General features: G+C 39.2%; 1 protein-coding gene across 2 annotated transcripts in view; it reads right to left on the reverse strand.

The window, feature by feature from the left end:
- Positions 1-476: 476 nt before the first annotated feature.
- Positions 477-18,685, reverse strand: part of TGFBR1 (transforming growth factor beta receptor 1) — a 69,929-nt gene continuing 51,720 nt past the window's right edge. For both annotated transcript variants that reach the window (XM_004004226.5, XM_012120354.4), the window contains exons 7-9: positions 10,829-10,953; positions 9,705-9,835; positions 477-4,730 (exon numbers count right to left, since the gene is read on the reverse strand). In XM_004004226.5, the coding sequence (XP_004004275.1) occupies positions 4,605-4,730; positions 9,705-9,835; positions 10,829-10,953 (382 nt within the window). In that variant the 3' untranslated portion in view covers positions 477-4,604. The remainder of the gene's footprint in view (positions 4,731-9,704; positions 9,836-10,828; positions 10,954-18,685) is intronic.

Raw genomic sequence — 18,685 nt, forward strand, 5'->3', positions numbered from 1 at the left:
CCCTCTCTCTCACTACTTCCTCAGTTCTCTTATCAGTCAAGTTCTCACTCTCAGGAGACTAACTGTTCAAACAAACTCAAAAACAAAAAACTTATTTCTACAAATTATTTCTCACAATCCTTAATTTAGGAAAAATTTGGAAAGAAGATGAAAATACTTTAAATTTTCTTTGGAAATCATTGAAAAACTTTAACACAAACTTAGCAGATTGCTGAGCCAGAGACAAAGCAGTTCACGTGTAGACATGTCACTTCGTGTCCACCAACAGATTAGCCACCCACAAGCATGTGGAAAGAAGCTTCTACACAGAAAGATGCACCCTTGGACAGGTGGGCAAGTCTCAAACGCACTCTAATACTGTAACTTGTACCGAGCAGTCATCCAAAGATTCTAGTCTGTATTTCTATCAGTTACATTTCATAATTGCAGGACTCTCTCCAATATACACCCTTTATTTTAAATTAAGCCACTAGCACTTGGGAAAAAAAGTAATTTATTTGCACTGCTTCCATTTTCCTACTGTAGTGTTAGGACTTGACATAGCATTATTCTTCTACCTCCTATTTACAGTTCATTCAGAATATTACTACAAATACAGTATACAATTTTTAAAAACTTATGGGGAACTGCAGTTTTTGTTTTCCTCACCTCTTTACAGGTTTCTCAAAATCATCCAACGTAAGTGAAAGTTTATATGGACATTTTCTGTACACATCTTAAAGGGGCAGAGATTACAGTGATAAAGCCAAAAGAATTTGCACAAATACAATAAAATACAGAAAACAAAGTATAGATGTTATTTGGGGTACAAATATAAACAATACAGTACCATTTGAGTAATTTTGCAACATAATACTCATACTTTATAGAAATAAAATTGCAAACCCGGAGGATGCTCTGACAAATATTAAACATCATATATACAATGAGGTAAATGTACCTTGGTCTCTTGAGAGGTAATTTAAGTTTAAAGCAATTGACGTTTTGAAGCATCTCCTTGACATATAAAGAAATATCAAACACCCCATTCCATTGGCACAATGTGAAAAAGGGATATCAAAACACAGTTCATGATACTCAATTCACAAATCTTGTTTAAAAATAAAAACATTCACTGAAGTTCTTTTTAAGCTTTTAAGAAACTGGTTGAATGTTGTTAACCACTTTTTTTTAAGTTTACAGTTACAAATAAGACTGCATAATAGGGTTAAAGGTTTAAATATACTGACAATCTTCAGAATGTCCTAGAAGTCCAGCATTTCTGGAGAGGGCCCATGGGAATCGCAGCATTCCAAAACAGACACAAGATGCTGCAGGACACGTCATGAGCTATTTTTTAGAATCTCAAAAACGTCTGAACTGGCATTTTTCTGCCAGGCTGTGACAGAACCATTATTTGGACTCTCACCATCTGGAGCCAGAACACTGCCATGGCCAAGAAATAGTTTACTAACAATCGCTCTTTCATTGGAGGGGTAAAAATAAACTCTTGATATGACATGTCTAATGGGATCCTCATGTTGTTCTGAGTTTTAATTAGCACTTTGCCATCTTGTTTAACAAAATACTCTGTATGTGACAGTTCTTTAAGGTAGGGGGGAACAAAGGTAACTCAGGCATGAGCAGCAGAATGGCCAAGTGACCACTGAAGTCTTTTAAGAATAGAAATTTGGAGTTCTTGCTGACCATGGCACTGTATCCTGACTCAAGGCACTTCCTGAGCACTATCATTACAGCATAACCACAGGCTCAGCTCTTTGGACCTTACCCTGTCCTATGGAAGATACAACTGGCCATTGCTTCTGGCACAGCTCCCACTGCCAGAGCTACCCCTTGCTGCCAGCCCACTCAGAGGCAGGACCAGCAGGAAGGCAGTTTGGGAGCGAGCGAGCTAAGGGTGTGAAGAAAAGACCAGGGATGCCTACACCCCAGTAAGCCGCATGCACCCCTCACCCCCGTCCCTCTGGGGGCACTGACAGACAACCTGCCTGAAGGTACGCTTCAGCCAAGTTGAACCTTGGAAAGTGAGCATCTGAGGATAGTATAAACACAAAGGCTTGTGTTTTTAAATATATCCAGTCAAATTTTTCTGCAGGAACAGCCACAGCAATCATGATCCATAAATATTTTCAGTTACTTTCATTCAATACTAGCCAATTGGGGTTTGTCAAACCATCGTTAGTCGGGGGGGAAAAAAAAAGGAATCAGCTAGCGTAACATGTAAACCCAATTTAGAACTAAATTCCAACTTTTAAAAAGTTCCCTGATTCATCAAAAGTAGATTTTATCCATTTAGGCTGAACAGTAAAATTGTAAGTCTTTTTTTTTACTTAATAAAGAATATCTTCAGCAAAAGTTGATTACCTTATATGAAACTGAGAAATCATGTATCACAACTTTAAATCAGACAAGAACTTTTGGTATGTTCTTAAAATTATATAAAAATAGTTTTAGTGATTACATGCATTGGTCCCCTGGATTTCATAAAGCAGATCTGGTAGGCTTGTAAATGGCCAAAAAAAAAAAAAAAGAAAAGTAAAAGTACCTGATCATAGAGCTAGAGATTATTAAACAGGAAACGTAACACAATTATAAAACAAACCTCTCAAACTCACTCATTTGCTTTGATGAAATCATGGTAACTACAGAAAAAACTCAAATTTGGACTCAAAATATTAACCTCTAACCAATATTTTCCCCATGTTGTTTTTAAACACGTGAAATTGACACTAAATTCCTATGAAGTATCTCATTCATTCTAAAATTACTTTGGCTTTAAGACCAAATAGTCTTTAAAATTTATTCTATTTATAAGAAATAAGACGTTATCAGAATGCAGCTCAATCAGCATAAATGGCCACTATCTCTTAATGACCAAAATACTGTAAAGGTAATTATTCTGACCCTTTCATCAGGAAATTGATAGCTCTATAAGGACATCTTGCCTCACAGCTATGATAGACTTTCCTCCCTCAGATTAAGATCACAGTGATAAAGAGGACTTTGAAAAACTGTAAAAATCCTGCAAAGACTTTTAGCACTGGAAGTAAAACCAGTTATTATAAGCTACTTTCACCTTAATGTGAGAAGGCCATGACAGATTTGCTTTAAACACTTAATTTCACCATAAACATCTGTAAATGGAGAATCTATCCTTGGAATATGCCTTAGCTATCACCTTCCCAGATATTGAGGGTGCACCAAATTCACTCCATAGCCATATAAATTAGGCAGTTGCAATATCTGCACAGAGAAGGAAAGACTGAATTAGAAGCTGCCTTTCTCAAAGTGTAGTGCGACCTCAAAACCACACTGACTCTAACCTTAGCTACGAAGACAAAGTCCACAGAACAGTGACTCCTACACAACGGTGTGACTCTCAAATACCTGTTACTATTCAAATTATCAACTACCTTTACCTTCCTAGAAAAAAGCCTATTTAACATTAACCATATTCTAATTTTAAACGTAATTCATTTCTTAAAAAAATAACACTGTCTTTGATCAGATAAAGAAAAAAATGGCTTACAGAATGCCACACAACTTTTCACAAGCAGCTAGACAAATTTTCCCTTTTAGAAAAATTTGTCTGTATGCTACAGATTTTAAGTTATTAAAGTACTATAAGCATCAAGAGTGCCACTTGATTTTTTTAAAGTGTACTTAGACAATACAATTAAAATGCAAAAACTGGATGAGAATACTTAATTATGACCATGATTACCATTTACCAATTAATGCCATTTCATTTCTTTAGTGGTTTAAGCACATTTTGGTAGGAGAAAGGCATTTTCAAAATGGAATACCAAAGAACATACCAGAAAAACTCTTCCAGAAAACAAAACAGAGTAAGTCTGGGTTATCCAGGTAAATAAACTTTTGAATTAAAACATGACAGGTTTAACACACAGAGAGACTTTAAGCAGTTCTACTCATTTCCATTAGAAAGACACAGAAGTGGCACTTACTGGTATAGTACAATCCCATTTTGAAGGCATGTAATGTTCTGAATATGTGAAAGAACAATAATATACAAAATACAATTGCATAAATTATGTTCCTCACTACTATATGAGGTCATTTTTAGACTCAAGAGTTTATAGGTGTTAGTTTTAAGATCCTGAAAATTATAGAACAGTACATTCAAAGTCTAAATCAAAGAAACTCTTTAGTGGTTCAGAATCCTCTGAGAATGTACTAACCAGGAGAAATCACTTTCTTTAAAAATAAGAAATGTTTCATATAACTCAGCCATCCAGCTCCTTTACCCTTAAAGATGATCTTCAGCACAGCAGTTACCTAAAGTTAAGACCAGCAATCATTTAAAAAAACAAGTTCTGTGTTAATAAAAAATAAAGGTAGACTACACAACATTTTGTAACTGTCCTGGGAAAGAAGCGTTCATAGTGCACAGAAAGGACCCCACATGGCAGTTTCCTGGGTCTGAAGAAATCCTGGGATGTTTTAGTTCACCTTGTTACATCGTCATAAAAGGAAGCAATATCCTTCTGTTCCCTCTCAGTGAGGTAGAACAACTGACCTCCCAAATTAAAACCCAGGAGCAGATCTGAAGAAGAAGTAGAGTTCAGGCAAAGCCACAGAATTTACATTTTGATGCCTTCTTGCTGACTGAGTTGTGACAATGTTTTCTTAATCCGCAAAGCTGTAAGCCTAGCTGCTCCATTGGCATACCAACATTCTCTCATAATTTTAGCCATTACTCTCAAGGCCTACAAGAAAAGAAAAGAAAGATCATTAATGCATGCACCATGTTTCAACGACCTGGATAATAATCTTTCAGTTCAGTTCAGTTGCTCAGTCGTGTCCGACTCTTTGCAACCCCATGAATCGCAGCACGCCAGGCCTCCCTGTCCATCACCATCTCCCGGAGTTCACTCAAACTCACATCCATCGAGTCGGTGATGCCATCCAGCCATCTCATCTACCTGTAAATTTTCTTTTTAAACGACATACAAGTATTTCTGTTTCAGCATTATTTGTAATAGCAAATGAGTAAAGATGACCTAAATTCCCATCAGCAGGATACTGGTGCCAGCAGCTGGAAAGCAGATGGACAAAGGAGGATTTACTTGGCAGCCTGAGAAACCTGAATCCTCAAAAGAGCTGTGCAAAGCAAAGAGAACCTGACTCACATGAAATGGCCCCCAAAACTGAGGAATTAACTTATATCCTGTATCCCTGGGGTGAAGTTCAGGGTAAAAATAGAATCAGCCAAAGAAGCTGGAAACCCAGATACCTGCCCTGCCCCAACTTCACACAGCTGGGTGACCATCCCACCCCATCCGAACAGAAGACAAGAGGTTTCAATCTGAGAGAGCAGAACAGATTCCCGTCTTGGGGAAATAAGGGCAAAATTCCACACTGACAACACACTAAATGCTAAGACAGTAAACTTTCTCCCCAGAACACGGCCAGTGACTTTACATGGTCCTCCAGGTAAGAGACCAGAAGAGTCTTCAGCCCAAGAAGAAAAGCCTAAAGAGAGACATCAGTGGTTCCCCAAGGAAGCAATCCAGTTACTTCACCCTTAGACTGCAGTGGAAGATAAGCTCCATTCACGTGCACAAAGCTTCCTATCAGCTTTCAGTGCTGCTTTTATACAGAGCATGAGCTTGATCAAACATTTCAGGAAAGTAATATGAAATGCAGAAACTGACACAGAAAACAACACCTTGGAAAAACCAAAAGGTGTATAGAAGACAATATCAACAATCCATCATTAATATCTTCAGAGATTACTGATACTGGACTTATCAATACTTTTTTGGGGTTTTGTTTGGTTTGGGGAAAGTTTTATGAAACCACAAGATAAACCTGAGTGATAATAATAAGACCAAAAGATATAGGCGGATTCCTTTCCCAGAAAGTAGAGAAAAGAAAACAAAGAGATGGGTAATAGGAAGAAAAACACAAGAAAATCAGAATGCCTGTTCAGGATGTCTACATTCATAACCAGAGTTGAAGAAAAAGAACGGAAAATGGAAGGGAATACTTGAGGAAAATTTCCTAGAAATGAACATTTGTTTTCAGGTAAAAATGACCAAGGGTTCAGGACATGCATAAAATCATCCAGCAAACTGAGTGCCATAATCCAGATGCCATCCTACATGCATCTGGTAGGATACACTAACAGACACAGCAGTGAACTAACAGACGACATTTCTGCTCTCATAAAGCTTACGTTATAGAGGGCTAGAGCATATAATAAATAAGCAGAATGCATGGACTGTCCGTGCTAAGTGCTGAGGAGAAACATCATTTAGGGAAGGAGATAAAATATGCCAGGGGGGGGGGAAAGTGCTATTTTAAATAGATTGACAGGTAACGTCTCACTGACAAGGTAACATCTGAGCAAAGAGCTGGAAGAGGGGGATAAATGAGCAAACCAAGAAATGTGAAGACATGGGATTCAGAAAGGCAGTCACCACAGAAGAGGCAAGAGAGATCACAGGTGAAAGGTGAGGGATATCCCAAGATGAAAGCTGGCCTAGAGCCAGACTGGCTTTTCAGACTGGAAAAGGTCAGAGGGCTCTGAAAAACACTTCCGTAGGCATCCTATCAGTTTCAAATTCTCAATGTGTTTCAGCTACTGAGGGGAGATTTGTAAAACCCAAGAAAAGTGAAAGATTAAGTTAGTGATACAAAACTAGCTAAATCGAGAGAAAATCTAAAATGACAGTGATGGCATTAATTCAACATGCTGCGACAGTAATTGCAACTTGCATGTATGTTTTTAATGTTAACTACTAACTTCATGCTTAATTAGCCATCTGTTTAATATTAATTTGCTCTAATTTGCTTATTGAATGAGTGCATGAATAATTCCAGTTTGTAGTGTCAAGATGAAATTTTTCAAAGACAAAATCTAGGCCAATTTCATTTGTTAAACATGCAGGTTCTGTGAGCACACAATATATTTTGTCTGGGCCTGCATACTGGATTTCATTGGAGGCAGCCAAGGAACTCTCTTGATCTCACAAGTATCTAATGAAGTCTGCTGCTGCTAAGTCGCTTCAGTTGTGTCCTACTTTTAAGATGTAAAATAAACTACTTAAGTGAACAGCTTTTTATTCTTCCTATACTACAAAACATCAACTCCAAAGGGAAATGCTTTGTTTTACCAATATTATAATAGTATCATAATAATGGTTGTTAACTCAGTTGTGTCTGACTCTTTCTGACTCCATGGAATGCAGCACGCCAAGCTTCCCTGTCCTTCACTATCTCCCAGAGTTTGCTCAAATTCATGTCCATTGAGTCAATGATGCCATCCAACCATCGCATCCTCTGTCACCTGCTTCTCCTGCCCTCAATCTTTCCCAGCATCAGGGTCTTTTCCAATGAGTCAGCTCTTCACATCAGGTGGCCAAAGTATTGGAGCTTCAGCACCAGCCCTTCCAATGAAAATTCAGGGTTGATTTCCTTTAGGGTTGACTTGGTTTGATCTCCTTGTTGTCCAAGGGACTCTTCAGCACCACAGTTCGGAACCATAAATTCTTAGGCACTCAGGCTTCTATGGTCCAACTCTCACATCCATACATGACTACTGGAAAAACCATAGTTTTGACTATACAGACCTGTGTTGGCAAAGTGATACCTCTGTTTTAAATATGTTGTCTAGGTTTGTTATAGCTTTTCTTCCAAAGAGCAAGCATCTTTATTAATTTCATGACTGCAGTCACCATTCAGTGATTTTTGAGCCCAAGAAAATAGTCTTTCACTGTTCCATTTTTTCCCCACCTATTTGCCATGAAGTGATGATCCTGGATGCATGATCTTAGTTTTCTGTATGTTGAGTTTTAAGCCAGCCTCTTCACTCTCCTCTTTCACCTTCAACAAGAGGCTCTTTAGTTCCTCTTCACTTTCTGTCATTAGGGTGGTATCATCTGCCTATCTGAGGTTATTGGTATTTCTCCCAGCAGTCTTGATTCCAGCTTGAGGTTCATCCAGCCCAGCGTTTCACATGATGTGCTCTACACATAAGCTAAATAAGCAGGATGACAGTATACAGCCTTGACGTACTCCTTTCCTAATTTTAAACCAGTTTGCTGTTTCCATGTCTGGTTCTAAGTGTTGTTTCTTGACTGCATAGAGGTTTCTCAGGAGGCAGGTAAGGTGGTCTGGTATTCCTATCTCTTTCAGAATTTTCCAGTTTGTTGTGATTCACACAGTCAAAGGCTTTACTGTAGTCAATGAAGCAGAAGTGTTTTTTGGAATTCCCTTGCTTTTTCTATGATCCAACAGATGTCGGCAATGTGATCTCTGGTTCCTCTGCCTTTTCTATATCCAACTTGTGCATCTGGAAGTTCTCATTTCACATACTGTTGAAGCCTAGCTTGAAGGATTTTGAGCATTACCTTACTAGTATGTGAAAAGAGTGCAATTGTGTGGTAATTTGAACATTCTTTGGCATTGCCCTTCTTTGGGACTGGAATGAAAACTGACCTTTTCCAGTCCTTTGGCCACTGCTCAAAAAGTTTTCTAAATTTGCTGGCACACTGAGTGCAGCACTTTAACAACATCCATCATCTTTTAGGCTTTCCATCACCTCCACTAGCTTTGTTTGTACTAATGCTTCCTAAGGTCCACGTGACTTCACACATCAGGATGTCTAGCTCCAGGTGAGTGATCACACCATCCTGGTTATCTGGGTCATTAAAACCTTTTCTGTACAGTTTTTCTATGTATTCTTAATACCTTCTACTTCCGTTAGTAAAAGCAATTAAGGATAAATAACATTTTTCTTATAAATTCTTTAAAAGTATAACTACAAAAGTATTTCTAAAACTTTTTGTAAAGAGCTGGGGTTGAAAAGCTCAGATACTGCTGAAAAGCAGTTTCCACAAATTCCTGATGAATAGTCATATGAGCAGTGAAATGAATAAAATATAAAATCATCTGAACCATCTTCACAATCATCCAAATCCCTTATTTTACAAAAAGGCATATTAAGGTCCCAAGAACTGAAGTGCTTTGCCAAAAGTCAGATTCTGAAACATATGGTAGCCAGGATCTAGAATATAGGCCTCCTGATTCCAGCCAGCACACAGCCCACTGTTCTGGGCTGCCCTGGTTGAAAGGTGGCTTTAAAATATACATATACATATACATATACATATATATATATATATAGTTTTTGGCTGTGCTGGGCCTTCATTGCTGCCCTGGCTTTTCTCTAGTTGTGGCACTTGGACTTCCCATTGTGGTGGCTTCTCTTGTTGCAGCCACAGGCTCTGAGGGCATTCGGGCTCCAGTAAGTTTCAGCCCCCGGGCTCTAGAGCTCAGTAAGTGGTGGTGCATGGGTTCAGCTGCTCTGTGGCCTGTGGGGGTCTTCCCAGATGAGGGATTGAACCCGTGTTAACTGCAGTGACAGGCGGATTCTTTACCATGGAGCCACCAGGGAAAGCCAGGAAGCTTTAGTTTAAAATGCAGGAGCCTTGTTTCACTGGCAGATCTAAACACTGCTCTAATAAACGGATGGCCACTCAAAATGTTCCATCGCCTTTGCAATGTGCTTGAAATTGAACATAAAAACCAAATTACTCTGTTTTTACTCATTGATATAATTAGCTATGAAAAAAGAATGGGAATTCTTCTGTTTTCCTTAAATAAAAGTAGCAAATTTCTACATACTAACCAGAAGCAGTTTAGAAAACTGTATAATATCCAAAATAAATACTCACTTCACAGCTCTGCCATCTGTTTGGAATATTTGGCCTTAACTTCTGTTCACAAACAACTTTTCTCATTTCTTCAACTGATGGATCGGAAGGTACAAGATCATAATAAGGCAACTGGTAATCTTCATGAATTCCTACGTTGGTAAAGAATGTTAAAAAAACCTATTTTGAAAGGTTTACTCAGATAATGTCAGAACAATCTTTGACCAGACAGAAAAGGAACAGCTGGAAATCCTGTTACAGTGTCCCATTACTAAAACAGGTAAGTGGAACAGCCTGCTCTCTTATGCATGTCTGCATCAACAACCCACCTCGAGTCAGTACTAAGCCCACACTTTGAAACTAAATTCTGCAATACAATCAGCAAAGGCTGTTTTAATAATGGTTAACTATGAGTTGTGATGACCAGATAGACATTTTCTCCTAGAGCCCTAAGGTGCGGGAAGTGAAAGCCTTTATTCTGCAAGTGCACAGCCTCAGCGGCAAGGGGATGTACACTCTCACTAAGGTGTGGATCCTACATGGCAAGCCTGAGGCGCAAGTCCCTTCCTCTACCTGTGTCTGTTAGTAACCTGTCCTATTTGCTACTCCACCCCTCACTGCCTCAAAAAAAAAGCTAGTGCCTAGACCTGAGGCACTAGTCTCAGGTGAGCCTGGGTTCTCAAGGATAAGACTGTTTCTCCAGTAAACATTGAAAGTTCTCAATCTAGCACAAACGTACTTTAAAAAGTAATGCAATGACAGTGTATTTGCATATGTAATTTCCACTATCACGATGGAGAAAATCACTACAATCTCGGAGTAAAAAAATCAGTTTGACTCCGGTACATGCTAAAAATAGCTTCCTGGGTGGCCTCACAAGCAGTCATTCATTCTAAATATCTATACTGCAAGATAACAAGGGGGTGGTTTCTATTGCTTCCCAAAATTCAAGTGGAACTAGAAACAGACCACACTGGAATAAAGCTGTGTATTAGGATAAAGCCCTGCACAAGGATAAAGCATGCTGTGTCATCTCTCTGGCACTCTCATTCGTCACTGGATAAACAATTACATTCAATAAAAAAGACAATTCTTAGACAACTTTTGCTTGTGACTATATATTGGGGGAAGGGAGAGAAATTTACCGCCGATGGAACATCGTCGAGCTACTTCCCAGAATACTAGTCCCATTGCATAGATGTCAGCACGTTTGAAGGATTCAAAGTGTTTCATATTTATGGAATCATCTAGAACTTCAGGGGCCATGTACCTAAAAAAGAAGTCAGCACTTCATTTTATGCAAGAGTAACATTACTTTTTAAACTGTTTCATCTTTTACTCCTGGGCGGGGAGGTCAGGGGGGTGGGAAGCAATATTAACTTTGACCTTTCCTCCTTTCACTATGGTTCTGCTGCTTTTTAAATTAAAAAAAAAATTTATTGAAGTGTCAGTCAGTTCAGTCACGTCCAACTCTTTGCGACCCCATGAATCGCAGCATGCCAGGCCTCTCTGTCCGTCACCAACTCCCAGAGTTCACTCAGACACGCATCCATCGAGTCAGTGATGCCATCGAGCCATCTCATCCTCTGTTGTCCCCTTCTCCTGCCCTCAATCCCTCCCAGCATGAGTCTTTTCCAATGAGTCAACTCTTCGCATGAGGTGGCCAAAGTACTGGAGTTTCAGCTTCAGCATCATTCCCTCCAAAGAAATCCCAGGGCTGATCTCCCTTCAGAATGGACTGGTTGGATCTCCTTGCAGTCCAAGGGACTCTCAAGAGTCTTCTCCAACACCACAGTTCAAAAGCATCAATTCTTCGGCGCTCAACCTTCCTCACAGTCCAACTCTCACATCCATACATGACCGTGAAAAACCACAGCCTTGACGAGAAGGACCTTAGTCGGCAAAGTAATCTCTCTGCTTTCGAATATGCTATCTAGGTTGGTCATAACTTTTCTTCCAAGGAGTAAGCATCTAAAAATTTCATGTAATTGAAGTACAGTTGACTTATAATATTGTTAATTTCTGCTGTTCAGCAAAGTCAGTTATATGTATATATACATTAGTTTTAAAATATTATTTTCCATTATTATTTATATAGATACTGAATATAGTTCTCTGTTCTGTACAGTAGGATGTTGTTGTCTATCCATTCTATATGTAACAGGTTACATCTGCTAACTCCAGCTTCCCACCCCATCCCTCTCCCAACACCCTCCCCTCTACCAACCACAAGTCTGTTATCCCTCAATCTGTTTTGCAGATAGGATCATTTGTGTCATATTTTAGATTTCACACATTAAGTAATACCATGCTATCTGTCTCTTTCTGACCTCACTTATTATGATAATCTCTAGTTGCATCCATGTTGCAGCAAATGGCAGTTTCATCTTTTTATGGCTGAGATGTATTCCATTGGATATATGCACCACATTGTATCAGCTCATCTGTCGATGGACATTTAGGTTGTTTCCATGTCTTGGTTATTGTGAAATAATGCTGCTGTGAACATAGGGGGTACATGTATCTTTTTGGATTAGAGTTTTTTCTGGATATATAGCCAGAAGTGGGACTGCTGGACCATATGGTAATTCTATTTTTCTCTTTTTCCACTGTTTTCTATAGTGGTTGTGCCAACTTACATTCACACCAACAGTGTTAGAGTTCCCTTTTCTCCATATCCTCTGTTGCATTTGTTATTTGTACAGTTTTTAATGATGGCCATTCTAACCAGCCACTCACTGCAGTACCTCACTGCAGTTTTTGTTTGCATTTCTCTAATAATTAGTGATATTGAGCATCTTTTCATGTGCATATTGGCCATTTGTATTTCTTCTTTGGAGAAATGCCATTTTAGGTCTCTTGTCCTTTTTTGATTAAGCTGTCTTTTTGTTGTTGTTGTTCTATGAGCTGTTTACGTATTTTGGAAATTAAGCCCTTATCAGCTGCATCATTTGCAATTATTTTTTCCGATTCTATAGGTTGTCTTTTCCTTTTTTTAATGGTTTCCTTTGCTGTGCTGAAAGCTTGTCAGTTTGATTAGGTCCCATTTGTTTCTTTACTTCTACTGCCTTGGGAGACTGACTTAAGAAAACACTGGTATGATTTATGTCAGAACGTTTTGCCTATGCTCTCTTCAAGGAGTTTTTGATGTCATGTCTTGTGTTTAAGTCAGTTGTTATGTCTTTTTCATTTACTTGGGGTCTCTCATTTCTTCTTGGTGAGCCTGGCCAAAGATTTGCCATTTTTTTTACCCTTTCAAAGAACCAGGTCTCAGTTGTAATTTTTTTTCCCCAAAAAAAATCTCTATTTATTTCCTCTCTGATCTTTATTTTTTCCTTCCTTCTGCTGACTTTGGGTTTTGTTTATTCTATAATTAAGTGGTGAAGTGAAGTTGTTCAGTCATGTTCGACTCTTTGCAACCCCATGGAGTATAGCGTACCAGGCTCCTCCGTCCATGGGATTCTCCAGGCAAGAGTGCTGGAGTGGGTTGCCATTTCCTTCTCCAGGGGATCTTCCCGACCCAGGGATCGAACCCGGGTCTCCCTCATTGCAGGCAGACGCTTTACCGTCTGAGCCACCAGGGAAGCCATAAGGATAATTAAGTGGTAGGCTAGGTTGTTTATTTGATGTGTTTCATGTTTTCTGAGCAAGGTCTGTATCGCTGTGCACTTCCCTCTAGGAACTGCTTTTGCTGCGTCCCGTAGGTTTCTTTTTTGAAAATACCTGTGCCAGCTCTCAGCTGCTGCACACGGGGTCTAGCCCACAGATTGAACCTGGGCTTCCTGCATTGGGTGCTTGGAGTCAGCCACTGAATCACCACGGAAGTCCCATTCCATAGGTTTTTTATGGTTGTTTTCACTGTCATTTGTCTCAAGGTATTTTTAAATTTCCTCTTTGGGGCTTCCATGGTGGTCCAGTGGTTGAGAATCTACCTTGCAATGCAAGCGACACTGGCTGGATCCCTGGTCTGGGAAGGGCCCATGTGCCTGGGAACAACCAAGCCCATGCACCGTAAGGAGAGAAGTCACCACATTGAGAAGCCCGAGCACCACAACTACAGAGTAGCCCCTGCTGGCAGCAGCTAGAGAAAGCCTGTGCATAACAACAAAGTCAAAAGTAAATATTTAAAAAATAATAAATAAATTTCCTCTTTGATTTCATCATTGACCCATTGGTTTTTTTAGTATTGGTAGTCTGTTGTTGAGTCTCTGTGTAACTTATTTTCTCCCCTCATTTCTTTTTCTGTGGTTGATTTCTAGTTTAATGCTATTATGGTCAGGAAAAATGTGTGAGATAACTTCTACACTCTTAAATTTGTTGAGGCTTGTTTTATGCCTGAGACGGTAATCAATCCTAGAGAATGTTCCAGGTGCAGTTGAAAAGAATGTGTTTTTTTAATGCCCGGAAAATATCAATTTACCATAATTCTACTGTGTTGTTTAGGATCTCTTGCTTTACTGGTTTTCTGTCTAGAAGATTTATCCATTGACGTGAGTGTTCAAATCTCCTACTCTTATTTCGCCATCGATTTCTCCCTTTGTTTGTTGGTATTTGTTTCATGTATTTAGATACTCCTACATTAGGTGTATATATGCTCATGAGTATAAGATCCTCTTCCTAAATTGATCCTTTTTTCAATATAGTGTCCTTATCTTTTTTTATGGTATTTGTTTGAAAGTCTGTGTTGTCTCACATGAGTGATTCCACACTTTCTTCTCATTTCAGTTTACATGAAATATTTTTCCATCCCATCGCTTTTGATCTGTGTGTGTCCTCTGCCCTAAAGTGGGTCTTATAGGCAGCATATTGTAGGCTCTGGATTAAAACAATACATCTGCCACCCTGTCTTTATTTTATTGAAGTATTGTTGATACACAATGTTAGTTTCTATTGTACAGCAAAGTAATTCAGTTATACATTCTTTTCCATTAAGGTTTACCACAGAATATTGAGAGATCTACTCTCTTTGAGAGTTTATCTTTATTCTCATTTTTTATTTTCTATTTGGGGATAGCTGATTTATGTGTTAGTTTCAGGTGTACAGCAGAGTGATTCATTTACACACACACACGTATCTATTGTTTTCTCACATAGGTTATCACAAAGTACTGAGTTGAGTTAGTTCCCATACTATATGGTAGGTTCTTGTTGAGTATCTATTTTATATATAGTATTATATGTATGTGCTGTGTCTGACTCTGTGACCCCATGGACTGTAGCCCACCAGGCTCCTCTGTCCATGGGGATTCTCCAGACAAGAATACTGGAGTGGGTTGCCATGCTCTCCACCAGGGGATCTTCCCACCCCACGGATCAAACCCAGGTCTCCTGCACTGCAGCTCAGATTCCTGTCTGAGCCACCAGGGAAGCCCAAGAATGCTGGAGTAGGTAGCCTGTCTTTCTCCGGGGGATCTTCCTGATCCAGGAATTGAACCAGGGTCTCCTGCATTGTAGGCAGCTTCTTTACCAGCTGAGCCACCAGGGAAGCCCATTGTGTGTATGTTAATCGCAAACCCATACTTTATCCCTCCTTTCCACCTTTCCCCTTTAGTAACCGTAAGCCTGTGAATCTGTTTCATAAATAAATACGTTCATTTGTGTCATTTTTTTAGATTGCACATGTAAGTGATATGTTATTTGTCTTTCTCTGTTTTACTTTTACTTAGTATGATAATCTCTAGGTCCACCAGTCTTGCCACAAATGGCATTTTCTTTTTTAATGGGTAACATTGTGTGTGTGTGTATACATACACCATATCTTCCTTATCCATTCATCTGGACATTAGATTGTCTATTGTAAACAGTGTTGCAGTGAACACTGGGGTGCCTGTTTTCCCAGATATATGCCTAAGAGTCGGATTGCTAGATCATATGATGGTTTCATTTTTAGTTTTTTAAAGAACCTCCACCCTGTTCTTCATAGTGGCTGTACAGTTTTCACTTCTGCTAACAGTGTAGGAGAGTTCCTTTTCTCCACACCCTCTCTGGCGTTTGTCTGTAGATTTTTTGATGATGATGATGATGGCCACCTGACAGGTCTGAGGCAATACATCTTTGTAGTTCTGGTCTGGGCTTTTCTGTTAGTGATGTTGAGCGCCTTTCCATGTGCTTTTTTGGCCATCTGTATGTCTTTGAGGAAATGTCTTAGATCTTCTGCCCATTTTTTGATTGGGTTGTTTTCTTTAATATTGAGCCACATGAGCTGTTTGTAAATTTGGGAGACTAATCCCTTGTTGGTCACTTCATTTGCAAATATTTCCTGTCATTCGATGGCTGTCTTTTTGGTTTTGTTTATGGTTTCCTTTGCTGTGCAAATGTTTGCCCCTCTGTCTTTTGACTGAGTATTTAGTCCACTGACATTTAAAGTAACTATTGATATATACATATTTATTTCCATTTTAACTTTGTTTTCCCATTGACTTTATATTTCTTCTTTGTCCCTTTCTATTTCTTTGTTTTCCTTTGGTGGTTTGATGATTTTCTTTTGTGTCATACTTATTTTCTTCTTGGTTTCTGTGAATCTATTGTTTTTCTATTTTTCAAATCATCCCATCCTATATCTACTTGCCTTAGATAGGTAGGCATACAGGCTCAAACATATCTAGGAAATGAAAGAAAAAAAAACCCGACATTTTACTGTCCTCCCCCATATTTTATGATTTAGATGTCCACTTTTATATCTTCATGTTCATTCTTTTGCTGTTCATTGTGGTTATCCCTTTCACAGAAGAAAAATTTTTTTAATCTCAGGCTTATTTCAGTAATTTGCTTTCCAATTGTGATTTTTTTCCTCCCCCTTTTTTTCCCCTATAGAATATTACTCCTTTTCTATTTACAGAAGACTTTTCAGTATTTCCTTTAGGACAGGTTTAGTATTACTGTATACTTTGAGTTTTTTCCTTTTCTGAGAAATTCATCTCTTTCTAAACAATCACCTTGCTGGGTAAAGGATCCTAGGTTGCAGATTTTTCCCTTTTAGGACTTTGAATATATCTTGCCACTTCCTTCAAGCCTGCAACATTTCTGTAGTAGAAACAACTGATGGCGGAATCCATTATAATTAACCTTTTGTCTTGCTTCCTTTAGAATTTTCCTCTTTAATTTCTGCTACGTATAATGTGTCTTGGTGTAGGCCTGTTTGAGTTTACCTTGTTTGGGACCCTCAGTGCTTCCTGTACTGAATATGCGTTTCGTTCTTTAGGTATGGGAAGCTTTCAGTCATAATTTCTTCAGATTCATTTTCAACCTCTTTTTCTCTTTCTTCTCCTTCTGGAATTCCTATTACACATAGATTGGCATACTTTATCGTACCCCACAGGTCCCTTTTTTTCATTTGGCTTTCTGTCTGCTGCCCTAATTGGGCAGTTTTCATATTCATTCCAGGTCAGATACTCATTCTTCTTATTTATTCTGCTATTCATTGCCTTTACTTCAGTTTTTGTCCTGGCCAAGTGAGTTTTCTAATTTTTCTTGGTTCCTGTTTATAGTTTCTAATTCCTTTTTTATAGTACTCTGTGTTTCTGTTGATAGCCTTTTTTAATTCCTTCAGTATTTTCAGTCGTCTTTTTGAAATCAGTACCTACTAGACTGAATAGGTCTGTTTCATTGCTCTTTCAAGGGAATTCTCTTGGTCTTTCAACTGGGAGTGGTTCCTCTTCTTCTTCATTTTACTTATATTTCTCTTCTGTGAGTTTCAGTTAAGCTGCTCATCATGTCTGACTCTTTGCAACCCCATGGACTGCAGCATGCCAGGCTTCCCTGTCCATCACCAACTCCTTGAGCTTAATCAAACTCATGTCCATTGAGTGGGTGATGCCATCCAACCATCTCATCTTCTGTTGCCCCCTCTCCTCCCACCTTCAATCTTTCCCAGCGAGTCAGTTCTTCCCATCAGGTGGCCCAAGTATTAGAGTTTCAGCTTCAACATCAGTCCTTCCAATGAATATTCAGGACTGATTTCCTTTAGGATGGACAGGTTGGACCTCCTTGCAGTCCAAGGGACTCTCAAGAGTCTTCTCCAACACCACAGTTCAAAAGCATCAATTCTTCAGCACTCGGCTTTCTTTATAGTCCAACACTCACATCCATATGTGATTACTGGAAAAACCATAGCCTTGACTAGACGGACCTTTGTTGACAATGTGATGTCTCTGCTTTTTAATATGCCGTCTAGGTTGGTCATAGCTTTCCTTCCAGGGAGCAAACATCTAATTTCATGGCTGCAGTCACCATCTGCAGTGATTTTGGAGCCCAAGAAAAAGTCTCTCACTGTTTCCCCATCTATTTGCCATGAAGTGATGGGGCCAGATGCCATGATCTTCGTTTTCTGAATGTTGAGTTTTAGCCAGCTCTTTCACTGTCCTCTTGCACTTTCATCAAGAGGCTCTTATAGTTCTTCTTCACTTTCTGCCATAAGGGTGGTGTCATCTGCATATCTCAGGTTATTGATATTTCTCCCAGCAATCTTGATTCCAGCTTGTGCTTCATCCAGCCTGGCATTTCGCATGATGTACTCTGCATAAAAGCAGGGTGACAATATACAGTCTTGTCGTACTTCTTTCCTGATTTGGAACCAGTCTGTTGTTCCAGTCCAGTTCTAACTGTTGTTTCTTGACCTGCATACAGATTTCTCAAGAGGCAGGTCAGGTGGCCTGGTATTACCATCTCTTGAAGATTTTCCACAGTTTGTTATGATCCACAGAGCCAAAGGCTTTGGCGTAGTCAATAAAGCAGAAGTAGATGTTTTTTTGGAACTCTCTTGCTTTTTCAATGATCCAACAGATGTTGGCAATTTGATCTCTGGTTCCTCTGCCTTTTCTAAATCCAGCTTGAACATCTGGAAGTTCACCGTTCATGTACTGTTGAAGCCTGGCTTGGAGAATTTTGAGCATTATTTTGCTAGCATGTGAGATGAGTGCAATTGTGCGGTAGTTTGAACATTCTTTGGCATTGCCTTTCTTTGGGATTGGAATGAAAACTGGCCTTTTCCAGTCCTGTGGCCA

The sequence above is a fragment of the Ovis aries genome, chromosome 2, assembly GCF_016772045.2.
Source record: "Ovis aries strain OAR_USU_Benz2616 breed Rambouillet chromosome 2, ARS-UI_Ramb_v3.0, whole genome shotgun sequence".
Taxonomy (NCBI): domain Eukaryota; kingdom Metazoa; phylum Chordata; class Mammalia; order Artiodactyla; family Bovidae; genus Ovis; species Ovis aries.